The sequence below is a fragment of the Malurus melanocephalus genome, unplaced genomic scaffold (genome assembly GCF_030028575.1).
Source record: "Malurus melanocephalus ecotype Western Australia unplaced genomic scaffold, MMel_1.1 scaffold_2, whole genome shotgun sequence".
Classification (NCBI taxonomy): Eukaryota; Metazoa; Chordata; class Aves; order Passeriformes; family Maluridae; genus Malurus; species Malurus melanocephalus.
In genome coordinates this window covers 8995747-9015460 of record NW_026623234.1, presented here as the reverse complement: position 1 = coordinate 9015460, position 19714 = coordinate 8995747, and the positions used below count along the sequence as shown (strand labels likewise).

At 39.2% G+C, this 19714-nt stretch overlaps 1 protein-coding gene across 1 annotated transcript in view; it reads left to right on the top strand.

Annotated features, from left to right (window-relative positions):
- ZFYVE26 (zinc finger FYVE-type containing 26) overlaps positions 1-19346 on the top strand; it is a 46520-nt gene extending 27174 nt beyond the window's left edge. The window contains 17 exon segments of the mRNA XM_057367432.1: positions 9-255; positions 1363-1461; positions 3130-3287; positions 4193-4362; positions 5686-5714; positions 7619-7737; positions 7824-8044; positions 8660-8807; positions 9903-10112; positions 10919-11134; positions 12179-12376; positions 12674-12876; positions 13640-13781; positions 14325-14384; positions 15405-15587; positions 16412-16456; positions 16922-19346. Coding sequence (XP_057223415.1) covers positions 9-255; positions 1363-1461; positions 3130-3287; positions 4193-4362; positions 5686-5714; positions 7619-7737; positions 7824-8044; positions 8660-8807; positions 9903-10112; positions 10919-11134; positions 12179-12376; positions 12674-12876; positions 13640-13781; positions 14325-14384; positions 15405-15587; positions 16412-16456; positions 16922-17131 — 2658 coding nt within the window. The 3' untranslated portion in view covers positions 17132-19346.
- Positions 19347-19714: the final 368 nt, after the last annotated feature.

Genomic DNA, 19714 nt, shown 5'->3' with positions numbered 1-19714 from the left:
TGTCTCAGGTGCTGCTGACTCTGCCTGAGCTCTCCCGTGTTAACTACTTCCACCTCTCCTCAAGGCCACTGCTCATGCTGGAGCAGCTCCTCATGAATATGAAGGTGGACTGGGTAGCTGTTGCTGTGCAGACACTTCACCAGCTCTTAGCTGGGCAGGAAATTGGTTTTACTGTAGAAGACATTGACAATTTGCTTTCCAAGTATGCAGAAAAAGCTCTCAACTTCCCTTTCACATTAAAAGAAAAGARATCAGGTAACTGTCTATGAGAATGCTGTTTTTCATTTGAGAAAGAAGGGCTAATATACTCCCAGAATTATTTCAGCAATTGTGCATAACATTTTTTAGATGTGTGCCCCCCATTTCCCTCTAGCCCAGAACAAGTTCTTGAAGTCTTTGCCTCTCTTGTAAAAAGATGTTTTCTAGGGCCAACAGCTTCAAAAGTTTCTTGGACTTTTCTCTGTTGCCTTTGTTGAGGTGTCTTTTCTTGTATGATACTGATCAGTTTTATTTTACTCCTGTTTAATGCAGTCGCTGACAACTTTAGCACTTCTAAAGCCTGGAGCCATCTTCCCTCAAATRGAATGGAGATTTAGTCCTCTGTAATACTTCCTCCTACCAGAGTTCTATTCATTTTTCATATGGGAAACTTTTAGACTTGTAATTCTGTTTAACAATCTCATTATGGTTCTTCTTTCTGGTTTGCCAATCCCTTCTCATGCATGTTGTCTTTGTCTTGTGCACTTGGCTTCTTTTAAGGCTCTAGAACTGGAACAGCAGAGGGTGCTGCAGATCCATCACAGTGCTTTAGTGTCAGTGTATTAAAAACGTATGGTTCTGTACCTATCTATATCTGTTTATACCTGCTGATATGGTACCAATTTGCATTATACCAGTTTCCAGGTGTTGACTTCATTTTGTGTTTTAAAGCTGCAGATCTTGCTAACATAAAAGCATGAGATTTATCTATCTTTCCCTGCCAAATGATCTATAATTTTGCCAATATGTTCCTTCCACTGCAATGTGAAGCATTTAATATTTGGCATGAGCATCTTGTGTAAAGCAATTGTTTTTGCATCTCTGCTGCAGTATTCCTATACCTCTCATTACTCCATTGCTTTGATAAGGATCTCTTTCTTTGGTTTTTAGGTAATTTAATTTTTTATAGTTTTACATTAGATTAATTAATTGTTGTGGACTAATTTTCTTGCAAACTGTTATTTGTAATTACATAGGTAATCCTGTTTTGTGCTGACATTCTCACTTACTCCTGTGAATGGATTCCTCTAATCTTCTTGAAAACATATAGATGTATTGGCCAGTATTGTCTGATTTTTTTCCCGGTTCTTCCCTTTGTCCTAGATTCTCTGATACGTATCCAAGAAAGTCTCAATCAGGTTTTGGAGTGTGAAGCATTGTCTAAATCAGGATCATCAGAACTATCTCCTGTCAGCTTTACTGGTAAGGTTAAGTCCTTGGTGCCTGTTGGGGTTTTACCTCAAAAGCAACCACAGCTGCTTGATCATTCCCCCACCAGCCCCTTCCCAGGTTGGATGTGGAGGAGATTTGGAAAAGCGTAAAACCTGTGGGTTGAGGTAAGGACAGTTCAGTAACTGAAATCAAGTAAAATATAATAATAATAATTATGATGAAAAGGGAGATAAGAASAAGAAAAAGATAACCAAAAAAAAMCAAATGCTRYATTATACAATTGCCCTTCACCTGCTGACCAATGTCCAACCCATTCCCCAGCAGAGAKGAGCCCCTTCCAGCCTTTTTCCTCCAGTTCATTCACTGGGTATGCCCTTCTGTGGTCCTTGAATATTTTGGTCCTTGTGTTTTTTTTTTCCTAGGATCCCTCYTGTGACCTGAGGCAAATAGCACAACTTGTATTGTCTGAGGCTCCGCTCTCAGTTCTCAGACACAAAAAAATTGGAAGCTAATTAATTTAAGCCAAAACAACTGCAAAATGTTTATAGCTAAGAAACAACCAAAAATTCTTCTGTAGGTTCTGTTCAGCAATTAATGCAAGAGATGCACAGTCTGYRTATGCTCTCAGGGAACAACTAACCRAGAATATCCTCAGACCCCCAACATGATGATTCTCAGCAAGTGATGAGCGTGAACTAAAACTAAAGAATGATATCCTGAGCTACAGTTTAGGGTGTCTGAACTATTTCCTGGTTCTGTATCCTGAACTGAAGACTCTTCTTGCCTACATGAAGTGACAGCARTGTCTTGGATTGGACTGTGTAGCTCTTCAGCTTTTTCTTATAATGGTCACCTTAATTTGTTAGTTAGAAAACTTGAATGCATCAATGTTTCTTTGCAATCTGGTATCTACTTGAATGAGAATGAYTTAGCTATAGTGAAATGGAGATTTTTTTTCTTCTTTAGTTTAATATTCATGTATACAGAAGGTGGCTTGCAGGGTTGCARTGACATACTGAAATTTTTAATTAGCTTGTTGTGCAACTGACTCACATCATATAAACTAAAAGCCTATCTAATACTGTGAATTTCATTCAATTAATATTTTATTCAAAGATGGGGTCAAAGATGACGAAGACGAGACTTAAAATTCCTGCCTCTTGTGACCTGATTTCCCCACAGTAGATTGAAAAGGGGACCAGAATAGTGAGGGATATGTAATTGCTGGCCCTACCACATCTCTCCTAAGATAACAAAGGAAACTCTCAGTCTTCAGGAATGTCAACACTGMATGTACTTAAGATTCTATTTTATACTATATTGCTTTTCAGTATCCAGTGACTGTGGTATTTTTTTTCTTCCTCCTCCAAGTCTCTGCTTGTGATACAAGAATAGATATTGATAAGTTGTCTTATACATCTGTAATTGTTATGGTAAACGTCTYCTAATAAGTATGTACTCTTGCTTATCAGCACTGAAGTACTAGAAGTTTGCAATCTTACAAACTTAGCTTAAAGCATATATATTCCTTACATAAAGCTATTCTGCCATGCCAGCAGAAAGATAATGGTAGTTGTCTTGTGAGCCAGGAAGATCTTATAGCCTCATTGAGTCTATAGTGTTTTCTGGTATTCAAACAGAATAAACTAAACAGCTTGAACTCCAATTCATGTTTTTCTTGGCCTGGCTTATTTTCAGGTGTACCCATGTCTGCAAGTCCCAGAGACAGAAGTCTGCAGCAGAACTTGTTTCCTCAAGAATTTGTGCCTCCTGAGAAGCCACCACCAAAGCAGCAATGGATACCTGATGACACTGAAACAATATGTATGGTTTGCAAAATGGAACGCTTTACTATGGTAAGGAGCAAAAATGAAGTACAGATGTTCCTGGAACTGTGACCTTAATATAAGCACTCCTCATAGTCTGTTTCTAAAAGACCCAAGCTACTTCCAACAGTTTGTGTGCATCACCATAGGCCTAAAAGGATTGCCAGTCCTTTGATATTTAACCATTGGTTTCTATACAGAGGGGTGAAGGAAATCTGCAACAATTAGCTCCTTGAAGAGTTCTTTAGGTYATAGAGCCTAAAGAGGAAATCTGGTCATCAAAGAGAAGATAACAATGGGATCTCAAAAATGTGTAACAGCAGCAGTATTAATGTTTGAAAAGGCTGGTTGACTGTGCTGACAAGAAATAACATGATCACTGTWTGATTCATATTTCAAGTATAGAAAATAAAATCTTTGCTGTTGATTACACTTTTCTAAAATAGTTTCACAGAGTACTTGAGCAACTACATTGGTGCTCTAAGAGAAAASATTAATTTTGCAGGTGTGCTGGCAGTCTTATCTTCTACTGCTTAGAAATAATACTGTTTTCTCAAAAGTGTCTGTTGCTTCTGAATTTGGAGATTACTACAATGATATCAGAAAAACAGTCTACATCTTCTAACTTCTCCAGATGATCTAATTAGCTTCATGATCAAAACTGGAATCATTTAAGTAATAGAAAACCCAAGACTACTGCAAACATATTTTAAATACTGGCCTCTGGGTTTGGGGCTTGATTTTTTTTCTTTGCTATGCCCTCTTCAAAAAGGAATTGTAACAGGGAGAATCAGTCACTGTATAATTCTGAAAAGCTTTACCCTGCATGGTGTTTCCTSTCTTCAGCTGGAGTCAGTTTACTCATGAGTGGAGAGATACAGGAGTGGACTTCAGTAAATTCCCTTTGTGGCTCATCCRTGACCTCTTTTGCTTAGTTTAACAGGCGCCATCACTGCAGGCGCTGTGGCAGGCTCGTGTGCAGCTCTTGCTCCACCAAGAAAATGGAAATAGAAACTTGCAGAGAAAATCTGTCTCGTGTGTGTGATCAATGCTATAGCTACTACAACAGAGAAAACATRCCTGGCTTGGTGCAAGACACAAGCTCGTAAGTCCTTCCATCCTAGTTCTCCTCAATTTTCAGCAGAGTGAATGAATGGAATGAGAGAGACATGAGTATTTGGATTTAACTGGATAATACAACATCAGTTTTTTGGCCTCTAGCTGTTGTGATTTTCAGGTTTGGTAGGTGTGGGAATGTTCCTTTTGCCTCAGTTTACTTTTCACATCGGAAAGAATGCTGGAGGGCCARCTGACAAAGTCTTTTAACTATCAATAATTCTTTAAGGATCAGTTAATCACTAACCTAATAATTGAATGCTGTGATGCAAAGCATAGCAGAAATTGCTACAGTGTGACAAAGTTCCATGCAGTATACTCAGCTCCTGGATTAATATTGCATGTTGACTACCTCTGCTGAATATATCTGTGTTTTAGTTATTCCATAATCCCTTGATTATGACCCCCTGAACCCTTGGGAATTAAAAAGCAAGCTCCTGATTAGATGGGCTTTGTAACTGCCTTTAATAAAAGGGACAGCTGTGATGACAGATTTTCATGATGTGGTTGCTTTCAGCTGAGAATTGGASTGAAATTTGTTGTGTGTACACAGGCCAGCTGGTGAAAAATGTGGCTGAAAGGAGTTTCACTCTTTRTGACCTTCAGCAGTCTTGACAGGGTCACATAGAGCAAGATTTACTCTTTCCAGCCATGCTTTCAGATGCATTACCTCTTTTCCTAGCAAGCCTGGAGATACARCAGTATTCCACTATGGCAGTATTATCAGATTTCCAAGGAAAAGAGCAATTCTGTGCAGATCTAAAGAGGAACCTGTGAAAAAACAAGGAGTCAGTTGTAGCTGAGCAGTTTGTGTCAGAATGGTTTCTTACACTGCCAGATTGGGCCGGCAGTGCCCAGCACTCAGCTTGAATACTACCTGCCATCTTTTAATTAATTGCCTGGGGTATTTTATACTCACCCCGTTTATATATCAAACCCAACTAAATCTTAAGGATAAAGACCTTGATGCCAAAGACTTCATTTTAGCTCTGATGTATCCTGATAATGGGCAGTTCTTGTTCTCGGTGTCTGCTTTTTATGATGTGTACAACAGTGCTATTCCTACAGAAGATTGTGAGAGCCCGTTACTTACTGCAGGTGAAATGCAACAATGCAGAGGCAGGATCTGAGATTTCCAGACAGAAAGAGGTAGGGGCAGGGCAGTGTGTTGAAGAGGACAGGTAGGGATTGATGTTGGATTTTTACATGACATGTTCTGAGGAGGTTGGCCATATTGATGTCTCTCTTAAAACTGTGTTTCCCCTAGTGTGCTGGAGTAGGCATAATGGTTCTTTCTGTTATTTTATTACAGCAGAAAAGAAAATCARGACCAAGTGGAAGGTAAGGAATGGAGTAATGTTAAACCTCAATTTATTAAAGTACCTGATTGGCAGCTAGATACTGGAAGCTCGTACACCCAGTTGGAGCTAAAGGATRATGAAAACTTCTCCTACAAAATATCACTGATGTTTTTGCATGTGCAGGCTGAAATTGAGCATTTCAAACTTCTGTAAATGGAAACTGAGACTTAGGAGAGATATCTGAGCCAATATTGAATGTATTGGATGAGTGTTAAAGAAAGGAACTGAAAAACAGTTGGAGAATACACTTTGCATTATAGAAACAGTCAGTGAGAGGCAGTGGTGTGAGTAGGAATTAATTAACCCACTACAGAGCGATGCTGAATGATCCTCTCTTTATAAACCATGACAATACAATTCTGAATACCACTGCAGTGTGATGTGGTGTTTTATACCCCATGCTGCCTGGAGGCCCTTCTCATGGGTCTGGTTATGTCCTGAATTCCATCTGCTGTGCTGTTTCTGTGAATATAATAACTGCTCTTTGGTGAATTTTCCTACAATTCYGTAATGTGAAATTCTGTCAGAACAAGACACAGTTATTTGAAGTGCTTTTAACAGTCGCTTAAAACATGGTGCAAAATTTGCATTTCTGTGTGTGTTCTATAGAGGAAATAAGAATATTTTTCCTTATTTGTTCCTTTTTAAAGTATGACGGACTATTTGATCATTTTTTCCCCTGCTGTTGATGGAAGTTTGCTTTACTGCTACATTTGTTTTCAAGACTGAAACAGCTGAAATACAGTGTTTATGTAGCATTGCTACACATCACTGGACTTATGTGATCAATTCAATAAGACTGGATAAGAACAATGTGGAAATTCTCAGATTTAAGAGGGAATAAGTTTTGTTTTGCTTTTCTGACTTTTCTGATGAGACTSTGAGGAAGGCTTATCAGATGGTTTTTAGCCTTGTTTATTTTTGCCAATTCAGTTTCCAGTTCAGTTTGGAAAAGTGTGGGGGGATGTTGGGGTTTGTTTTGGTTTGGTTGTTTCAAATTCACCCTACAGTTACTCAACACTTTGAAAAGGGATGTGAAATCTAAATCAGTAAGTTTTGAGACTTCTCWTTTTTTTTTTCAGGGGAAAGAATAGCAAATTGTTGTTATTCTCCATTTCTTGGCATTGTGAGATTGGCCATTGTTTTTTTGGAACCACAGTCACAAACTTGAGCATCAGAGGTCTTGTGTATTCTCAGCTACACTCAGATGACAGACAGTATTTGATTTATAACTATTCTGGGTTACAAATTTCGAAACAAATATTTCCTTAATCTGGAGGAAAGAAAACTACTTTTCACAGAAATTATTTTGTTGAATCATCTGATCAGAACTCCAGTTTTCTGCAGTACTATTTTACATGAAAATTTAACATTAGGAGTTAGGTCATCKTCTCACAATCTTTTGGCTTAAAGCTCCTGGACTCTATGTTCAAATAACCTGAATTCTGAAAAAAATAGTGGTGGTTAAGTCTATTTACCCTTTCTTTTACAACTGTTTTTTCATTTTTTCTTTTGAGCTGAAACCCACAGCTCTCATGTTTCCAGTTCCTTCCTGCTCAGAAATATTTAATAAGTTGCCTGAAGGAAGGCTAAAGAAGGAAGGTTGCTGTGCTTGTTGCCCAGTAGCACAAGAGTTAAAAAATAATTTGAAATACGTTACTGTAACCAGTTTTTGGTAACAGTGGTAGTAAGTTTAGGTACAATGCAGCAGCCTGCTRAGAGAAGGAAATGCTTCTGTCATCTGTGCTGGACATGTGATGCTGGCAGGAAGTGGCACAAGGAGAGGATTATAGATGACTGTTTCATGAGAGATAAGAATGCTCTGCATTGCATGTCCTTAGCTTCTGTACAATGATTGTTTATGTGTTTTCTTTTTTGCTGTAGAAACTTCTAATGAATATTCCACAGTGGTACGAATACCCAAGGCAACCAATCTTGAATGGATTTTTTCCCTGAATGAAGAGGAGAATGAAATTGTACGCAGTGAATTTTATTATGAACAGGTGAGGTCTGGAGAGAGTCCAGTATAAGCRGTTCCATGGAGAACTACCTCAATACTTTATTTGTCTGTCTCTTCTCAAATTGTCAGGCTCCCAGCTCTTCCTTGTGTATTGCCATCCTTAGCCTGCACAGTGACAGCATAGTGTGTGGCCATCAACTGATAGAACACTGCTGCAAGTTGTCCCAGGGGCTCACTAATCCTGAGGTGGATGCTGGACTCCTTATGGACATCATGAAACAATTGCTCTTCAGTGCTAAGATGATGTTTGTAAAAGCTGGAAGGAGCCAGGACCTAGCCCTCTGTGACAGGTGACTTAATCACATATTCACTAGGACGTATTGAGGTACTGTCGAGAGCATTATCTTTTTTCATTGAGGAGTGGAGATGTGAGGGTTATTTTGTGTTTGTACTGAGGACATTTTAAACAAGAAGTTCATAATAAATGAAAATGTGGAAGTTCAAATAGRAGAGGTACAAGTAATATGACTGCTTCACAATTACAGAGAGAATTCTCTGACTAGGCAGAAATGATTGACAAAGATGGGTACATATTTTACTTTTGATATTGTGTGTCTGCTTTCAGTCTGTATTTTAATACAGGGTTTAAACCTGTGCTTCCTGAGAATTAACATTTTGCACTTCCCTGTGTTTTGTCCTGCAGCCTGAGGTAACAGGTGTGATATATAAATTTCACATGTACTGTTTCAGTTTGGTAAGGTGGAGCTGGTGTCTGCGGTCAGCGTGTTACACTGAACATGGCAAAAACCCCCAAACAATAATAAATATTCTGAATGGGATACTGTGATAGATAGAGAAACCTGCTGTACCGGTGATTAGAAACTACTGTCCTAAGAATTGTCTTGGACATGAAGTTCTTTAATCTATGATAATCATGAAAGTGTATGTATTTGTTTAAYCTCTAGCTACATCAGCAAAGTGGATGTGTTGAATATTTTGGTTGCTGCTGCCTACCGTCCAGTGCCATCTTTGGATCAGATTCTTCTCCCAGCAGCAGTAACAAGAYTAAGAAATCAGCTTCTGGAAGCAGAGTACTATCAGCTTGCTATMGAGGTACTGCCAGTGGAGGGATGTCAGTGTTAATGCTTCTGTAGTGGCTTTTGTTTTCCTCCCTCCTGAATTCAGATGGATGTGATGTGTTAAATGGACAATACTTTAACAGTTACCAACTGAGATTAGGTTTCYAAACATGGAAGTAATAATTTTCTGAACACGAGAAAAAAATTCTCACAAGGAAAAGTCCTGCTGTGGAGCAGGCTGCAGAAGGGAAGGATAAGCAGCCTTGTTTCCTGGTACAGTTAAGATTGGAATAGACTAACTGCAAGAAACTTACTAAATGGAGAAATCTTGCATCCAGTAGAAGGGATGAAACAGCCTTTGTGGCAGGACTTTATCTGAAGCTTATTTTTGATTCTATTTGTCTGTAATCCCACAGCAGACTTTAGTATGGCACCTTTCCCAATTGTTTACTTGGAAATCAGCAATGGTGGTAAATCTATACATCAGTGCTCATCTGSTGTGGTTTATCATCTTCTGTTTGCCTCCTGCTCCCAGGATTTTGTAAGCCTCTGCTTTATGGTGTTGCACTTTAATAAATACGGGATTATGATACTACAAATAGTATTATGATTAGTTAAGCAGTAATAAATGGCAAGAATAGATGACCTATTTGAATAGAAGTTCTCGTTTAAAAGAAGCTGATCTGTGAAGGAAAATCAGGAATAAGTTTTATCAGCAAAGTTGTATGAAATGAAAAAATATYTTGGCAGGTTGTGAAGTATCTTCTGTTGCTTTTTTTAAAACCACAAACCTGAGGAATTCTGCTCTGTAAAAATAATCTGCTCTAGAAAAGCAGATGTGAAAATGTCCTGTTTTAGAACTCATTAATTGAAATGTCCCAGATAGACAGTAGTTTAAACTTGTACAATAAAAAATACTTCCACATTTGGAGATCATGGGTGTTTTGTTAGTTGGCCTTTTGTGTCAGTAATATGGAAATAGTCAGCCTGAGTTTTGCATGTGTTTTTTTTTAAAGGGAAATGTGCTTTAGGAAGTGAAAGGTCAGAATCACAGACTTGTGATAAGGCATTTTTACTATTTTCTGTGCTGGGACTGTGTTGTAGTATTAACAAATTATTTTGATTTTAGGTTTCTACAAAATCTGGATTGGATCCAGGTGGAGCATGGCATGCCTGGGGCATGGCTTGCCTTAAAGCTGGAAATTTAAGTTCAGCAAGAGAGAAGTTTAACCGATGTTTAAAGCCACCCATGGATCTAAACCAGCTGAACCAYGGTTCAAGGCTGGTCCAGGATGTGATTCAGTACCTGGAGTCCACAGTGAAGCCAGTACTCATTGCAGTAAGAATCTTCTTCTCTGTCTGCTCTGAAGGGCTRTGGCAAAGCCAAGTCATGATGTTTTAGTACCCATCCTACAGCAATGCATGTTACAATATCAGGTGTTAGGGTGTTCTTTTCCTTCTTTGTCATGATTCTGTATTGGAAACTGGATATTGTTGAGAAATTTGTTAGCTGTTTCATCAYAGTGAAGTGGTGCCTGAGAACCAGATCGGAGGATTTTATAGTCATTTGGGGCATACTTTGTGGAAGGAAAAGAAACTATACTGGGTAATGTACTATTACTACAGTCTAAGGAGGCTCAACTCAATCCSAGCAGTATTTTGTGATGCTGCAATGATGCAATTTTTCCACTGAAACTCTGATAACTTTGCAGAAGTTCAAAGACTTTAAAATGCTTTCCCACTCCTTTTCTCTCATCAAAGCCCACTGTTAAATAGTTTGGAATTCTGATTAGGTACCAAAAAATTACTTTTAATACTAAGTACCTGCAGAATCATAATGATGAAAGWCCAAGTACAAATTTTAGGAGAATAAAAAAAAGCATGTTTGAACTGGGTTGTTGAAGTAGCTGTTGACCCTGGAATTTTGTTTAAGTAATGCTCCTACCTGTCCTTGGAAACAGCTACAGCAGCATTCAGCACTTCTGTTGATAGCAGAGTTCTAGTGTTTATAAAAAGCATTACTGGATTCTCACTCCTCTAAAGCAATAAGTGTAACAGAAATGCTTCAGGGCTGAGTGACAAGATCTCTCTGAAAAGGTTTTCTCCTGCTCATCACCTATTATTGGTTCTCTGTGTTAATGGCAGGATGATGATTACTTTGCTACATTGAGGGAACTTGAAGCGACACTGAGAACAAGAAGTCTGTCTCTGGAGATGATGTGTGAGGGGAAGCTTCAACACAACAGCTACTATCAGGAGTGCTTGTTCTATTTACATAGTTATGGCACTAATCTGGCAATAATAAGCTTTTACATGAGGCATGACTGTATGAGAGAAGCACTGCTTCACTTGTTAAATAAGGTGAGTAATTCAATTTTCATCACAGAATCTGAAATTTGAAAAGCAGCTAAGAGCATCATGCAGTGTTTGGGTTTTTTTCTGCATGGGAGTTTTCTGAGGTSCTGAAATGTTATACAAATCCTGAAATGTTATACAAACTATCCAGAGAGGAGGGTTTGTTCCCCTAAGGCTGTAAGATACTAAACTTCTGACATTGTTTGGATACATTTTATGTGTACAGACTTTCACTTGTATCTTACTCTGAGATCTATATATTAAAAAAAATAATTCAAATCAAGCCTTTAAAACATATATGCCAGCCCTGTTGATACATATTAATGTTACTGTGGCAAGAAGCAGATGTAAGGCTGCATTTGCAAGACCACAGTCAAAAGGTCAAGGGAGGCAAATATGCATCAATATGCATATGATGAAACCCCTCAGGTTGCTACTTGTGGGGTTTCATCAACAGCTGTGCCCAGTCCTGGGTTCCCAAGTACAGAACAGACACTGTCAAAGTGAAGCAGGTCTAATTGAAGGCCACCAAAGTGTCTAGGGGCCTGAAACACCTGATATCTGATGAGAGTGATAGAGCTGGGGTTTTCCTGCTGGAAGAAAAGGCAAGAGATCTGTGTGCTGTTTTCAGCTACCAAGTGTGTGATTATAGTGAAAATAAAGCCATGCTTATCTCATATATGCCCACTATAAGGGTAAAAGACAGTGGACACAATTTGGAACAAGGGAAATTCCACCTGGATGTAAAAAAAAATAAGGTTTGGGTTTGGTCTGTGATTATTTTGGTGCATTTATTTTGACATGGGAACAGGGCCCCAGGGAGGTTGTTGAATCACTTTGTCATGCGCAGAACTTGACAGGTCCAGAGCAGCATGACCTAATTGGGAAGTCATTCTTTGAGTGGGATTAAGAACAAAATAATCTCCAGAAATCCTTTCCAATCTTAATTATTTGTTAATTTTATGATTTCTGTTACTAAATATGCCTTTATATTACATAAGGAGAACAAGCTACAGTGGCTTTGCTGTAAGCTACTTTCTGTTTGTGTAGGAATCCCCATCAGAAGTGTTTATTGAAGGGATCTTCATTCCAAGTTATAAAAGTGGAAAACTGCATATGTTGGAGAACTTGCTGGAAACCATTGATCCAGGATTGGAAAGCTGGGGAGTCTACTTGATTGCAGCCTGCAAATACTTGCAAAGAAAGAACTATTACCATATTCTGTATGAATTGCAACAGTTCATGAAGGTAAGTTGAGGGACAGTGCCATCACTTTCAGTGAAATTCTGAGTACTGTCAGACTTCTAATTATTTACTTTGTTCTAAACCTCATGATGGATGAGTATATTTTTGCTTCTTTATAGTCCTAGAAAACATAGAAAGGCCTGAGCCTCACTAAAGCTGACCAGATCCATGTCATGGATCTGGCAACTGTATTAAAGAAAACAGAGCACAGCCTGTGCTTTGTGTGAGCACTTCAGTGCTCAGTGATTAGTGCAGGTGGTGTCCTGTGGTCCATGTTAGTGGTGAGAACATTTCTTCCAGGATCACGTCCGTGCTGCCATGACCTGCATTAGATTTTTCACTCATGGAGCAAAGTCTTACACTGAACTTGGAGGAAAACAGACATGGCTTCTAAAGATCAAGGACCACCTCAAAGTCTATCTGCAGGARGTCTCAAGAAGTTCAGGAAGGAAAAATATGGCACTCACTTTTCGGAAGAAAATGTCTGCTACAGATGTGTCGAGGTATCTATAAATAAGAAGCTGAGGGGGGAAAATCAGACTTTAGACTTTGGGGTTTTTATAGGTTGTGTTTAAGTTGGGTTTAGCTAACACTGTTTGTTACAAGTGTAGGATTCCTATCACTTTTTCCCCCAACAATCCAAACCAGGAGAAGGGCAATTGTTTCTACTAAAAATATGTACATGGATCAGATGACCCTCCTATAATTTAAAAAACAAGAACCCTACAGTGCATAGACAATCATACATCAATCCACAAGGTTTTTTTCATTTTCTCTTCTTTTCCTCTCCACAAAGCAAGCAGCTTTGTGGTGCTTCACTGTCTACTGGGGCTAACTCAAAACTTTCCACGATGTACAAGGTATGGGTGCCAGAGATAAATTTAGCCAGATTTCTTGTACTTGGGGTTTTATATCTTGGTTTTCTTGGGGACATTTTTCTTCCTTTTATTTAGGGTGGACTCTAACCTCAGGGGAGTGTGGTGAAAGAGCAGAAGCAGATATTTATTTGGGATCCAGATTCTCTGGCTCACTTCTCTGAAATAATTTGAATAATKTCTCAACTTCAGCTTGTGATGCATTTTAAATGCACAGATATAAAAATAATATTTCTGCAGACTTGGCTGTACAATGGACAAAGTAAAAAAGCAACTAAAATAATTGTTTATGTCTTCTTTTGAAATGTGTGAAGAAATTAGTAAGTTCACATAAACAATAATTGACACTTTCTCTATTACAAAATAAAGTCAGAATTTTTTCACTGTCTAGGCACATCAATACAGTTGATCTGCAGATGGAAGTAACAAAGTTCCTGCATCAATGTGAGAGCTCAGGATCCTCTCAAATGACAGATTCTCCCTTGCCCACACTCTTTGGAAACAACAACATGAAAATGGATGTTGCTTGCAAGGTATTAATTGCTATTTTAAACACATTTCTATTTTTCATCAACAACAGTAACTTGACATGCAGGTTGAAACATCTGATGGTTGGAGCATCTTCTTGTATTTTTTAGGGGCAGGTTACTTATGCATGAATGCAACCCATCATTTATGAAAAATTCATGTTTTTCCTCAAAGTAACAGAGAACATGTGAGAATTTGAGCTCCTCTCTTCAAAGTTCAAATTTTCAGAGGCAGAGCATCCAAACTACAAATAGTAATATGTCATAATTTGATGGTTCATCCCATTGTATTTGGAAGCAAGGCAAATAATGCTATTATTCTAACCATTTTTCACTTTGGCTCATCTACATCTGTAGTGGCCTAATGCGCCTCAGGGAAGCAGTGTTTGACAATAGACCCTATAATTTGCTGTCCTTCTTGGGATAGTGCTGTTTTCTTTTGAAGTAATGCATTTTCTTTCAAAATCTGAACTTGCATTAATATTATTTAACTGCACATAATGAAAAAGGAATGTGCATCCCCAGAYTTGTCTATGCCTCTCTTTTCAGGTCATATTGGAAGGCAAAAACATTGAGGAGGGGTTTGGGATTGCATTTAGAGTTCTCCAGGTATGGAAAAACTTGATGTAACAAGCAAAATTATTACAAAGTAAACTCATGAAAGTGGCAATTGTTTAAACAAAAGCCTTTTTTCCCCCCAAATGTGTTTTTATCCCCCAAAAGAAAAAAATTCTTGTGAGAAAAGTCACAAGTTCAAGTCTTACATGTCCATGTAATTGTGGAAGCTTGGTAAAGAAATTAAGATGCTCCTTCAATAGGACATTTCCAAACTAATTGGGCCTACAAAGGAAGTAAGGACAGCTTTTCCTTTGCTGTACACCATGTTCAGTGTCTAAACTCTGGCAAACCATAATCATAGATGTGTGTAGGGATCTCTCACAGGGTAGCTCTCTGCAGYTCATGACAGTCATGCAAACACCATGAATAAATAAGTCCAGGGCTCTCTCTATTCTATTCTCCTGATYTGAGAGAGCAAAATGAATTAACTGGAAACTCTCACTGGTAACCTCTCCTTCCTCATGTCTGGCTAGAAGTTCAGTGCTTATCAGTCAGCTGCCTGTCATCACTTCCATTTCCATACTTTTATTCTTGACTTACTCATGGCAGGATGAATAAGTCCACCGCTTTTATCATCTCTTCTCTCATATGGGAGGTGTATGATGGTCAATTGCCTCCTGTTTGGGGTACCCAAAGGGTGACTGCTTGTGGGGTGGCTGGAGAAACATAGTGGGAACATGCTAAGTGAGGGAGAGGTGGGTAACAATCTAGGAAAGATCTTTCGCCTGAAGAAATATAACTGATCTTTTGCCACTCCTGTAAAGAAGGCGGTAACAGTGCTCTTGTTTTTAAGCAAGATCAATTTTTACCAGTCTGGTTATAGAAAACCTTTAAGTCAATCCTGAGCAATGGAGAGTGGAAAAACCAGAGGCCCCCAAAACAGCTTTGACTTTTGGAGCATGGTGTGGTGTTTTGTCCGTTAGGAGAGATTGTCTCATTTGTGTAGATCCCCTTTGAGAAAACCTGCTGAAAACATTCAACATCTTGCTCTGATCTTCCAACTACCTCTAGGACTTCCAGCTGGAAGCTACAGAAGTGTACAGCAAAGTGGCCAAGCAGCTGGTGAAGCAGCAGAAGTACAGCGAGATCCGGCAGCTCCTGAAGTGTGTCAATGAATCTGGAGTGGCAGCAAAAAATGATGGGGATAACATTATCCTGAACTGTCTAAACGAGTTCAAAAACATTCCAGCTGAGGTAATTCTAGCCTGCATTGTGTCTCTTTTGAAGTAAAAAGAGTCTATATCAATTCAGGCTACATGAAATCTGGTGCCTATACTGCTCTTTTAGTGAGTCCTTCAGATGTTCTGGCTCCGTACCACAGGCATTGTTTAAAGGTTTGCCTTGTACAAGGTACTCTGAGAGGAAATAATAAGTAGCTATAGCACACTCCTACCCTGCMCTTCCCAAATGGATACCCATGGTGGAGAGAGAACATTTACTTCACAAGATCGTGCCAAAGGCTGCTGATTGCAGCACGTGCTCCCATCAGTGAGGTTTCCCTGGCTAACATACCGGATGTCTGCAGGCAGAAACCTCCTGCCTCCATAGGAACCAATTTTGTGATTCCTTGTGCTTACCACAGTGTTTTTCCCGTGCCGGTGAAGGAAGGAAATGCACTCCACTAGTTCTGTTAATCAGGTTAGGGGATGCAGTCCACTTCTTGGGTCAGGGTGGGCCATGACGTAACTCCTGCCGGGGTACAGAGAACCTACAAATTCATTTCATGCCACACAAGCCATGTCCATGAGAGACTSCCAGGCTCATAGAGTTCTCTAGGGATACCACACAGACATGGCAGAAGAAGCTGTGGGTAAAGGGAAAAATTGGATTTTTTTTTTTTTTTGTTGTTTTCTACATCTGCAACCCTCACAGCTGGGACCTGCAGTCTAAGCAGTCTAAGCACCTGTTGTGGTCTCAGGAGCCCTTCCTGTCCATAGGGGTTTGATCCCTGATGGGGTAGAAGTTTGCAGGCTATTATCACTTTAAATGTGAACACCTTTTCCCTTCTTTGCCTACAGGATCTTGATAATCTGATTCAGGATATGGACAGTGATGAAAACAAGGTAAGTAAAAGCACAGTAGCAAGAGCTAAACAACCCAGTCTGCAGCTTGCAAGCTCTTTTTCACTCTCTTCCCTTTCATCCTCATGCATATAAGATTTTTAAAGGTTACTTCCTAAATTGTAGAAATCACAGTGAATTCCTCAAGGCCATGGTGACTGTGAAGCTGTGACATGCAGGTACCAGTTGGTACTATCYCTATTAGTTCCTTTGTAATTAATGCACAAGATAGGATTCCTGGTATTAATTTCATGGTCCTACAGTAAAGGAGTTTCTACAAGACACAAACTTAATAAAATACACCTGTCTACCCACCTTTTTCATTGGGATCTGCTTCTTGCCATGCTGTTTGGGAATGTAGTATTACTACCTTGTACGACACTGTTCTGAACTGGGTATTTCTTTAAGTTTATCCAGTTAGTTTGCTCCAGCTTTGTGCCCAAGCTGTGCCTGCCTCTCGTGTTTCAGATCCAGGCCTACACGATGTGCCACAAGCTGCGTTCTGCGTACCTGGTGTCGGTGAGGCAGGAGAAGGCRCGCGCTGTGCAGCTCGTCCAGCACGTGCGGCAGCTGGCCGAGAGCAGCGGCGATGACGTGGTCAGGGCCATCTGTGCCCAGTGGCTCTCAGTGCACCAGCCCAAGGTGAGAAATCGGCTCCCCCAGGGCACTAGGAAGTGATATATAATGGACATTCACCTTTATACTGAAGGAGAAGGCTTCAAGACAACTCAAACGTTTCTGGTTCAGCACTCTCTTGGTAAAATGCAACTCTGTTGACTGATGTTGCTGGTGAATGGATGCTGCTAATATGCCTCTGGTGAAAGGAAGGGAACTAAATTACAAGTGCCAGTCCTGTATTTTGACAGTCACTACCTCAGGGTGTTTTTTGGCTCTCTTTTCGATGGGGGAGGGGGGCAGTTTCAAACTGAACAAGGAAGGATTTAGATGTATGGAAGAGAGCACTTCTGTTTCTGGCTTTAGGTTTTTGGGTTTTGTTGATTTCTAATTTTGGGGGGGGGTTGATATTTTTTGAAAAGCAGTGAAGTTAACAATATGTGTTTTATTTTTAATCCAGAAAACATATGTAGAGAGGACAGAAAAATTTTATCAACTTGATGTAGCCTAGAGTATAAAATTTTTGTCGTGTTTCTTGTAAAATTTTCAAGATTGGGGAGTTCTTCTGTTACAAAGACTAAAACTCAGAGAATTTTTAAGCTTCTATACAAACCATTGCTACTTCTTTTTTACCCCCACTCCCCACTAGTACAATGTACCCAGTTTTTTAGTTTGTTTGAAAAGGTAGGAACTGATTCTTTATGGCAGGTTTRTACTTACCAGTCACACTGTGTGATGTGTGCCATAGCTGTGGCACTTGGGCTAGTGCCARCTAGATGAAGTTATAAAGGGCATATTCTGTAAGGGGAGTACAAAGGGAAAATAAGCCTTTAAAATAGTTGAAAAATCACGTGCCTCTTTCTTTACTAAGGTAATACCCAGTAAATTGTTGTGATGCAGCTTTGTGACTGAATAGTTGACAGTAAACTTCCAGTTTTTCATCAGGTATATAACAAAGAATATGGATAGAGCAAGCTGTGGCAAAATTAAACAGGTGATCTGTATCCCTGTCACACAGGGACGCATGTATTTATTACCAGGATAATCTGTTCCTGTCAAGTACAATAGAACACCAAACTGGACATATCCTGTATTGATGGGTTCTGCTCTGGAAGTGTTAGGTTAATCAGTAAGGCAGTGTTCAGGCATGATGAATGTAGCTGCTTCTCTGCAACTAGTATTGGGACATTAGAAATTGGCAGAAATGTAGTAGACAGCAGTAGGACCTTCAGAAAAAAGAACAAAACATGATGTTCCACAAAAATTTGGATTTGCTGTTTACATATATTTCAGCATAAGAAGTAGGAAAACGAATTCACTTTCTTTGTTAAAAAGTTGTTTACGACAAAAAAACTTCAGGTTTTCTGAAGTGTAATGTAATTGTAAATAGTTTTAATACATAAAGTAATTGAGACTGTCAAGTAAGAGTTTTGCACTATCCCCACTCTCACTGTAATGAAAGAACAGAATTCCACGGTGTTGGAAAGGATTTGGTCCATCTTCTTCAGAGTTTCAAGAGCTGACACAAATTTCTCTCTTTGGAGGTGCTGTGCTCTGCTCTCTAGAGCAATCAGAAATGACCACATGTAGCTTTCAGAATCCCCTGACCACAGATTTGCATTATCTCATTAGTGAGCAGTACTAATGAAAGCTTTTGTTTCCTTGGCCAGACTAACCTAGCTTTCCATCAGCTTACAACCATCAGGCTAATCCCAAAACGTGACACTACCTATGTCTTCAGTTGTGTTTAAATCTCTGATTATGGGGAGGAAATTTTACTGTTTGTGGTATCCAGATCTGCATTGCTGTAACACCCMCTGTTCTGCTCGAGTTTATTCACCTGCAGAGAGCATAGAGAGTGGAGTTTGCCATGCAGACCCATCAGTTCCATACCTGCCTTTCTTCCTGACCTCTTTGCACTGTACCTGATGCACTTTATATAGTGTTTGTTGTAATTTGATGTTCTTAACCTGGAATCGTAGGGATGTTTCTTGTACCAGCAGAACTGGAATTTTGATCCTGACTAATTACCTTGTGTCATAAATAGTGCAATTATCAAGGAGCTTTGAATTTTTGAGCAGCAAAAAGGGATTGAATACTGCCAGTTTAAAAGTTTAATTTCTCTATTACTGACAAAGGTTTGTTTACAATTAAAAAAAAAAAGGAATAAAGTATTATGACTGTTAATGTATCTTCTGTTTTCTTTTTATCTCAGAGTTAGGAGTCTCTTCCTAGATCTGCATCTTGCTTTTGGCTATGCTTAGCAGAGATTTAATTAGAAAGGGGAATAATAGTTCTATCATGTGAGATTTATCTGTTACAGTGTTTTCAACATTTAGATCAATTGGAMTGCCACATCTTTCAAAGTCCCTCCAGCAGCTAGGTAGCCTAGGTAGTTCAGCCTTGTGCGTGTACTCAGTAATCCTCTTTAGGGAGCTTTGCAAGTTAATCTAACTCTCCCTTACAAGCCTTCCTTTGGGACAGCTAAATGAGCTTTAGTTTCCTCATTTTTTATGGATCAGCTGAGAGGTGTAAATTACTTGCTCAAGGTCAGAAAGAGTGGGTGTCTATGGAAATGTTTTTTAATGTCTTATGTTAAAGCTACAGTCAGATTTGAGAAGAGCAAGGGCAAAAATATTTCACACT